The sequence below is a fragment of the Sorex araneus genome, chromosome 6 (genome assembly GCF_027595985.1).
Source record: "Sorex araneus isolate mSorAra2 chromosome 6, mSorAra2.pri, whole genome shotgun sequence".
In the NCBI taxonomy this organism is placed as follows: Eukaryota; Metazoa; Chordata; class Mammalia; order Eulipotyphla; family Soricidae; genus Sorex; species Sorex araneus.
In genome coordinates this window covers 157,520,622-157,530,533 of record NC_073307.1, presented here as the reverse complement: position 1 = coordinate 157,530,533, position 9,912 = coordinate 157,520,622, and the positions used below count along the sequence as shown (strand labels likewise).

Below are 9,912 nucleotides of genomic sequence, written 5' to 3'. Positions count from 1 at the left end.
CACATTCTTTACACTATCTTTCTCCCTTTCCCCCCTTTTCAGTTTCAATTTTTGGAGAGGATAGACATCAAGTGATTTTGCCAGTTGCCTAAGGAACTAGGCAACTGGCAAAATCTACTAAGGAACTACTAAGGAAATGAACTACTAAGGAAAAGTGACATTCATTACAAATCAGTAATTCTAGTGCATAAGATGTGGTTGGCTTGTAGGAAGCAAAGGCAACGTGCAGTTTATAGAAATCCACATATTAAATTTCCTACTTAAGTGGGTTTTTATGAATTTGACACACCCATATGATAAAGAGAAATTTTTAAAATATATATGATTTCTATTTGTCACAGGGATGTGATTTTAAGTGGTAGAGACTAAAGTTGCATGCATAAAACCCTAAATTATATCTCTGATAAGGCAAGACTCTAGAAAACCACTGGATTTGTGTTTAATAACTCCTGAGCACTGTCTGCATGGAATAATCCTGGGAAAAACATTTACATAACAACAAAATTGGTAAAAGATATAGTAAAACTAATAATGAGTAGAGTTGGGTATTAAAGGATGAATTTTTTCTTCTTATTTCTTTTTACTTAATTTTTTAAATAATGAATCACTGTGAGGTACAGTTACATACTTACAAACTTGCATGTTTGTGTTTCAGTCATACAATGATAGAGTACCCATCTCTCCAACAGTGCCCATTCTCCACCACCAATGATCCTAGTATCCCTCGCACTACCGTCCCTCCCTCCCTCCCTCCCTCCCTCCCTCCCTCCCTCCCTTCCTTCCTTCCTTCCTTCCTTCCTTCCTTCCTTCCTTCCTTCCTTCCTTCCTTCCTTCCTTCCTTCCTTCCTTCCTTCCTTCCTTCCTACCTCCCTCATTTCCTCCCTCCGTCCCCCTCTTCCTCCCTCCCTCCCTGCCCTTCCTTCCTCCTGAAATAGGGATTACAACACCTTCAATTATTTTGGAGAGCGATCTCAGGAGATAAACTATAGGCAAGCAAAAATATTGAAAGGATACATTGAAAGTATCTTTCAATGATTCTGATGTATCAGCTGGGACACCTGTGAAAATTGACAAATCAATAAGAAAAAAGCATATGAAATTATTTTTTATAAATCTTCGAGTCTTCCACAAAATAAGGATCTGAAGAAATAGTTGAACTAGAACATTTTTATATTAATTATTGCATCATTTCTTTCTAATTTATCCAAAACATATTGCTGTAAAAAACGTGTGGTTGTGTAAGGCAACCACAATATTTAACTATACTTTAATTTAAATGTATTAATATGGAGGTAGCACAGTGGGTAGAGCATTGGCCTTGAACGAGGCCGCCCTGTGTTCGATTCCTCTGTCCCTACCAGAGAACCAAACAAGCTACCAAGAGTATCCCACCCACACGGAAGAGTCCGGCAAGCTGCCTGTGGCGAATTCGATATGCCGAAAACAGTAACAACAAGTCTCACGATGGAGACGTTACTGGTGCCCTTGAGCAAATCAATGTACAAAGGAGGACAGTGCTACAGTGTTACCTAGCAGTGCATACAGCTTACTCTTAGTACTGTACTCAGGGGTCATTCGTAGTGGGGTTCAGGGGACCATATGTGGTGCCGGGTATCAAACCTGGGATGCTGCATGTACCCTACACTGTAACACTGTACTATCAATCTGACCTAGAAACACACTTTTAAAACCAACTTCAACTATGGTGACTTTACCTCACAACTAAAAATGATAACATAAGGAGTAAGAAAGCCAGATTATTCATCATTGTCTCTACCTGTTATTATAACCGACAATAGATCACTTATAAATTCTTACCTACATTTATTATATGTTTTAAAACACCCTTCTAGATATTAGACTATTAAGATAAAAATGCTGCCCTCTTCATCACCCTTTTAAGAGCCTCTTTGATATCCTTGTTCCTCAGACTATAGATAAGAGGATTCAACATGGGAATAACATTAACATAGAACACTGACAGAACCTTGTCCTGACTCTTGGAGTAGTTAGAAGTAGGACGCATGTATACAGCCAGGACTGTGCCATAGAAGAGGGTCACAACTGCCAGATGGGAGGCACAGGTATTGAAGGCCTTGAGACTGCCTTTAGCAGAGGATATTTTCAGGATGGAAGCTGCAATAAAGCCATAAGATAAAAGGATAAAGAGCATAGGACAAACCCCAATCAACAGAGCCACCAGAAAAATAATGATTTGGCAAACAAAGGTATTGGAGCAAGATAAGGAAAAAATCTGGGGTAAGTCACAAAAGAAATGTCGAATGATGTTTGGACCACAGAAATAAAGACTAAAGCAAGTCACTGTTTCAGCTAAACTACTAATAAAACCACTTCCAAGGGCTGCAGTAACCATTTTGCAACAGAGGTTAGGGTTCATAATGGCTGAGTACTGCAGAGGGTTACCAATGGCCACATATCTGTCATAGGCCATGGTGGCTAAAAGGCAGCACTCAGACAGACCCATCCAAGCAATCACAAGATACTGAGTAGCACATGAAACAAAGGAAATCAACTTTCCATCCTTAAAGAAATCTGAAAGCATCCTTGGGCTAATGGAAGTCGTATAGCAGATATCAATGAACGACAGGCAACTGAGAAAAAAGTACATAGGTGTGTGCAGGTGAGAGTCCATTCTGATTAGGATGATAAGACCCAGGTTTGAAATTAGGGTCACCAGGTAGATTACTAGGAAGACAGGAAAGAGAATGAGCTGTAGATCTTTTTCACTTGTGAGTCCCAAGAGGACAAACATGGTCACGGAGGTGTGGTTTCTATATCCTTCCTTAGAGATGCTTTCAGACATCTGTTGAGGAAAAGATGAAAGAAAATATTCAGACTCAAAACACCAAATGGAGGGCTCGTGAGAGAGTATAGTAAGAAAGTCACTTGCTTTGAACATGACCAATGTTGGATCCATGCCTGAAATCACATGTTTTCCTTAGGGGTGATCCTTTAGCACAGAGTCCGGAGTAACTTCTGATCACTGCCATGTGTGAGCCAAACACTTCACCCCCCATCCAACAAACAGCCAAAAAGGAATGCTCATTATTTTCTTCTAGTCAAATAGCTGACTCTAAGTATAGTCTTATACTTATAGCCTTGTATCTAATATTGAATCAATCTGTACATTCCATGGATAATCTCCAATCTTTTAGACATTTTGGGAGTGAAAAACTTATCACACATTTACAAAAGAGCAACAACAACAACAAAACTATCAAATCAAATTTGGCATAAAACTTAGACACTTCTCCACACACATGAAAAGAATGTTCTATGTCCCTTATTACAAAGGTGAAAACGAAAAAATTAACTGCAGTATGTCAATTCACACGTGTGAGAATGACAGAAGGTAAATATTGAAATCAGTCTTGCGAAGAAGTGGAGAAAAGTGAATTCTGGTGCACAATTGAGGTTAATGCAAGCTGTTGAGCGTGATATCAGTTGGTACAACACTGTGGTATATGTAATGGAGGTTAAAAATTGGAATGAAGATTCCATGTGATTCCATAGTACTACTCTCAGGCACTTATTCAACATGTAAGAAAACATTTATTAAATCCAAATGCTAATAAGAACATTATTTGCAACTGCCAATCTAAATGTCCACCAACAGATGGTCAGATCAAGAAGCTGGTATGTATTTTTTTTGGAAAGGTAAAATATATTTTGAAACAAATGAATGGATCATGAGTTGATTATCCTGAGAATTGAGTCATGAATTGAAAGGACATAATTATACTGAAGAACAATGCATATAGCTCATATGTAGAATATAAATAATTACAGTAACTGAACTGAAAGAAACAGCAAAACCAATAAAAAACCCTTATGCAAAGAATTATGTGGAATCAATGACACTGTTGTTAATCTGAGTATGTATAATGAAAATGTTTGTTCTGTAAGTCATGCCAATTCTATGACTTCTCATTAAAAATTTTTGATTTTACCTATCTTTAGTTCAACTTTTCTTTGAGTTCATCATATATTTCGTTCACATTTCTTTTTCAAAGATGCCTACATTTTCTTTTGTTTCAGATACAGGTGCTATTGACTCACCCTTCATTTTTCCCTAACATAATTATTGACATAGTATATTCAATATACTCATTTCCACCGGACCATGCAGAAGGAGGAGGAGGAGGAAGAGGAGGAGGAGGAGGAGGAGGAGGAGGAAGAAGAAGAAGAAGAAGAAGAAGAAGAAGAAGAAGAAGAAGAAGAAGAAGAAGAAGAAGAAGAAGAAGAAGAAGAAGAAGAAGAAGAAGAAGAAGAAAAAGAAGAAGAAGAAGAAGGAGGAGGAGGGGGAGGAGGATGAAGAGGAGGAGGAGGAAGAGGAGGAGGAGGAAGAGGAGGAGGAGGAAGAGGAGGAGGAGGAGGAGGACAAAGAGCAGGAGAACAAGGAGCAGAAGAAGGAAGAGGACGATGGGAGGAGGAGGATGAGGATGAGGACAAGAGGAGAAGGAGGAGGAGGAGGAGGAGATGGAGGTGGAGGAAAAGGAGGGGTGAGGAGGAGGAGGCATGAGGAGAGGGGGAGGGTGGTGGGGAGAGGGGAAGATGAGGGGGAGAATATGGAAAGGAAACATAAAAGTGGTCCTTGTTTTTTAGAAAAGATCAGTAATCTTTTCTAATATTTAATTGTCTGAATTGGGAAAATGTTGTAGGCCAGGAAGCAAAGTCTGAAGAGCTCTGTTGAACACTTTAGTACAGACAAGATTAATCTCAGAAAAGCAAGTGTTCCATAAATTCTTGACTGATTTTTTTCTTATTCTAGAGCCTAGCACGGTAATAGATGACACACAAAACTACTCAATTCTGATGCCACCCACAGAATCTTCTGAGGCCACTAAAGAAGAGAACTGACAAGGTAGTACAGAACTCTAAAATAATTCACAGCTCTGAGTCTTAGTTCTTTTTTCTTAAACAGACGAGTTAGAGGCACTGTAGATCCACTTTATGCTATGAAACTGTGCTTCAACTGATTTTACTTTACATATATATGCTAAATGAGGTCTGAAAAGGACCCCTATAAAGCTTAAAATTTAAGGACAATGATACTGAGATATTTGTACACATTTTGATTTCTTTCTAGATCAGTTCCTTGATATTCTTCAGAGCAGTGTCTAATAACTCACCTAAGAATTCTTCAAAGTTCTACTTTCCTGTGATGCAGGTTATTTACTTGTAGTTTACCCAGAATTCAGAAAAGTCCAATAGATGTTTGTCTTCCTGCTTTGAAGGGATCCTTGTCAGTGTTCTAAGAGAATTAGGGAGTTAACTTGAGGGGAGTCAACAATCTTTTGTTAATGATGTTTGACTCACTGAAACTCCAGAAATGATCTGAATGTGGAAAAAAGAAGCCTTAAATGTTCCTGAACCTGCTCCATCACATCTAAGAAAGAAAATGGGAGGACAAACTACAACAAAACAGAGCAATTAACATCGCAATCTGTCAATTATCTCTCCTGGGTACAGAGGCAGATGAATTCTACTAATTGGTCACAACAAGATATTCCTTCATGGCATTATTCTTTTGAGACTTCATTATATCAAAAGTCCTTTCACCCTGGAACAATTATGGGTCTGTTAAAAACAACACTTCCAAAATTTTTGTTTTTGGGGGGGCCACTTCTGGCAGTACTCAGAGCTTATGCCAGGTTCTGTATTCAGAGATCTCTCCTGGGTGGTGTTTAGGGGATTATCTGGGGTGTCAGGAATCAAATGCAAATCAGCCACATGCAAGGCAAGTGCTTGACCAGACCTATCTCTCCAGCTTCTCTGCAGACCTCTTAAATGGTGAAATAAATTTATATCAAGAAAACATATTAATAATCATCAAAGAACCTCTCAGAAAAATCTGCTATGCACCTTCAATGGTGAAGTGTGTTTCTTCAGTAGAGGGTCGTAGCTTTCCACATTCTTATTTGAACCAGTTCTTTGGCTTTAAGATTTTACTATATAGATTCACCACTTTTATTTATTATTTTAAATGTAAATAACTAAAGGGCCAGAGCGAGAGCACAGCTTGTAGGGCGTTTGCCTTGCACATTGGGCTCGATCCCCGGCATCTCATATGGTCCCCCAAGCACTGCCAGGAGTAATTCTGAGTGCAAAGCCAGGAGTAACCCCTGAGCATCGCTGGGTGTGACCCAAAAAGCAAAAAAAAAGTAAATAGCTAAATTTAGATGATTTTAAAATAAAAAATTTACATTTAATTAAGTTATGAATAAAATCATCACATTTATTTAAGAATGAAATGATCAAAATTATTTTATTTAGGTACTTAGATTTATAAAATTGTTACTTAAGCTTTTCCTAGACAGAGCATACCAGGAAAGCCCACTGCCCCACCCCGCCTAGAGTTCTAAGTATCCCTCCTGCCACGAAAGCTCAGTTCTCTAGACAAATTCATCAGGTTTGACGACTTTGACCACTTAATTTTCCCTTGCTATTTTTGCTTTTCTCTCTTGTGTTAGGAATTGATCACTCTCTCTGATTTAGGCTGCACACCCAGGGGTTATCAGGGTTTATTCCTGACTCCGAGCTCAGGGATCACTTTTAGAGGGGCTTGGGGGACCTTATGTAGCACTGGGAGGGCAGCCAGTTTGGCCACATTCAAGGCTAATACCCTACGGGATGTACAATAGCTCAGTACCACACTCTGTTTCTTTAATTGGGTTATGGTGACACCTACACAGATGTAGATGTATAACGCTAAATTGTATTCCACGAAATAGTAATTCAATGATAGCACTGTTAGCACTGATGACCCGTTATTCATGGATTTTCTCGAGCAAGCAACAGTAATGTCTCCATTGTGAGACTTGTTGTTACTGGTTTTGGCATATCAAATACCCACAGGAAGCTTGCAAGGCTCTGCCATGTGAATGGGATATTCTCGATAGCTGCCAGGCTCTTTGAGAGGGATGGAGGAATCGAACCCTGGTCGTCCGCGTGCAAGGCAAATGTCCTACCCGCTGTGCTAACTGAGATTTATCATATTTAGACATACTTATAGGGATTTGCAGTAGTGAGAAAGAAGCAAAAATTACTCTTGAATCCTGTGATTACAACTATTTTCTTTACAGCTATGAAAGAGTAAGAGGAGGGAATGAGAAAAGATGGAAGAAGGGCAGAGACAAAAGGGAAAAGATAGAAAACTGAGAAGATGGGGCAAAAAAAAATCATTTCAATGAAATTGTCAATTTTCCCCAAGTACAAATGGGAGAACTTTTACATCTCATTCCAGACCCAGTCTTAAATCTCCAAATGAACAGGAGAAATAATTCTTGTTTTGCAGCATCATTTTAAAAAAAGGTATAAGGTATGACCTTACTTCTTAAGATCTTGTTTTTCTTTCTCTAGACACATCGTAAAGGCACATATTAGAGGGATGAGAAAGTCCAGACAACTGAGGGCAAGAATGTAGTTTCAAATTTAGGAGATAGTGAATTTATTTTGACTTTTCATACTATCCATAATATATGGATTCCAATGTAATGACATACATTTGTTACTCTCAAATACATGTTTGATAGCTTACCAATGTTTTGACATTTCTTCATTATTCATATCTATGACATCATGTTAACTTTTTCTAAATTTTTAAAGCATATGTGATATTTTAATTTACTTAATTTTACTTTTTATTCATCAAACATCGGTTTAAAGACTGTTAGAGGCTCCGCGGCCCTGAGCACCCCGGGCTTCCCTCCCCTCCGGACTGCCGGCCAAGTGGCCGGCACGCCGACCCCCAGCCCGTTGACCGCTGTCGGGTTGCAGGAAAGGGGCGTGGCCTAACCGCCAGGGGCGTGGCCTAAGAAAAGTGGGCGTGGCCTCATTGCCCGCCGGCCAAAGCTCACGCGGCAGCAGGTAGTTTCCTCAACATCCTATCCAAGACTAACATCCTAGCTATTTGCAAGCAGTTAGGACAATAATGCACAAGACCTCACATAAGGGTTGAAGGAAACATCTCAGTAGATCAGGTTCTACAAATGGCAAGTTAAAAGGTAACCACTATTAACTGAGCCTATCCACAATCCTTTTTCACAACAAAAGGAGACAGAGATACTCATCTTCAAGGGCCCCTCTTTCATATCACCACAAACAACATGAAGAAACAGCGAAAATCCCCATTGCAACCAGAGGACGATCAAAGGAGTCCGGAAACCTCAATGGGCGCTTCCTACAAACTTGACCTCTCTGAGAAAGAATTCAGAGTTGAAATCCTCAACATGTTCAATGAACTCAATGCAAAGATGGACAACTTCAAGGAAGACCTGGCGGAAACAATACAACAGACAGCCGACAAAATACAGGAAGAAATGAGAGCAGAAATAAAAAACCATCAAAAAGAAATGAAGGATTCCATACATGAAATCAAAAACTCTCTGGCTGCGCTCAACAATATGATGACTGCAGCCGAAGACAGAATCAGTATGCTTGAAGATGAGCTGCAAGAGGCCTACAGGCAACATCAAACCATGGCAAGAGACCTCAAAATAGCTCTAGCCAGAATCAGAGTCCTAGGGGATGACTTCAAGAGGAACAACATTAGAATAATTGCACTACCAGAACCACAGGGAACCAACCCCAACGAAAAAGACACAGTCAAACAAATCATTGCGGAAAACTTCCCACAGCTGGACAATGCGGGCATCCAGATTCAAGGCGCCCGAAGAGTGCCAGCTAAAAGAGATCCTAACAGAAAAACCCCAAGACATATCATAGTTACAATGATGGACGTCTTCCAGAGAGACACAATACTCCAAGCAGCAAGGTCCAAGAAGGAAATCGCATACAAAGGAGCACCCCTTAGGCTCACAGCAGATCTATCAGAGGAAACCCTCCAAGCTCGAAGGCAATGGTGGGATATAGTGAAAAAACTCAATGAAATCAACGCTTCACCAAGAATACTTTATCCGGCTAAACTCTCATTCAAACTAAAAGGAATCATACACTACTTTGGGGATAAACAACAGCTCAGGAACTTCATAGACTCAAAACCAAACCTAAAAGAAGCACAAAAGGGGCTATTGTAAGACAAGAACAACCCCTACAAGCACAACAAACCCTTGCACAAAGATGGCACAAAATCCCATAACAATAATCTCCCTTAATGTCAATGGTCTGAATTCACCAATTAAGAGACACAGAGTGGCAAAATGGATTCAGAGACTCAACCCAACATTCTGTTGCCTGCAAGAAACACATATGAATAGCCAGAACAAACACAGACTCAAAGTCAAAGGATGGAAAACAATCCTGCAAGCAAACAACTCCCTCAAGAAAGCCGGGGTGGCTTTACTAGTATCGGAAAACATAGACTTCAGGTTGAAAAAGATTAGAAGGGATAGTGAAGGCCACTTTTTATTAATCAAGGGATGTGTACATCAGGAAGAAATCACACTCCTAAATGTCTACGCACCCAATGAGGGACCAGCTAAATACCTACAACAGCTGCTAAGAGACCTCGAGAAGGACATCTCGAGCAACACAATAGTACTTGGAGACTTCAACACCGCACTGTCTCCTCTGGACAGATCTAGAAGATTAAAACTCACCAGTGAAATACTGGCTTTGAAGGAAGAAATAGAAGAGAGAGGGCTAATAGATCTATACAGGGCTTTATATCCCCCCAAAAAGGAATACACATTCTTTTCCAGTGCACATGGAACATTTTCCAGAATAGACCATGCGCTGGGCCACACAACATCCCTCAACAGAATCAACAAGATAGACATTGTATCAGCTATCTTTTCAGACCATGATACTGAAGATAAAACTTAATTGTGGACAGATGCAGAAAACCAAATCAAACACCTGGAAATTAAATAGCTCGATATTGAACAATGAGTGGGTAAGGAAGGAAATCAAGGAAGAAATCAAAAGGTA

General features: G+C 39.7%; 1 protein-coding gene across 1 annotated transcript; it reads right to left on the bottom strand.

The window, feature by feature from the left end:
- Window positions 1-1,864: 1,864 nt before the first annotated feature.
- On the bottom strand, window positions 1,865-2,938 carry LOC101544133 (olfactory receptor 5A1-like). Its single transcript, XM_004622023.2, has one exon. It carries the CDS (start codon window positions 2,936-2,938, stop codon window positions 1,865-1,867), a length of 1,074 nt encoding a protein of 357 aa, XP_004622080.2.
- Between the last annotated feature and the right edge of the window lie 6,974 nt (window positions 2,939-9,912).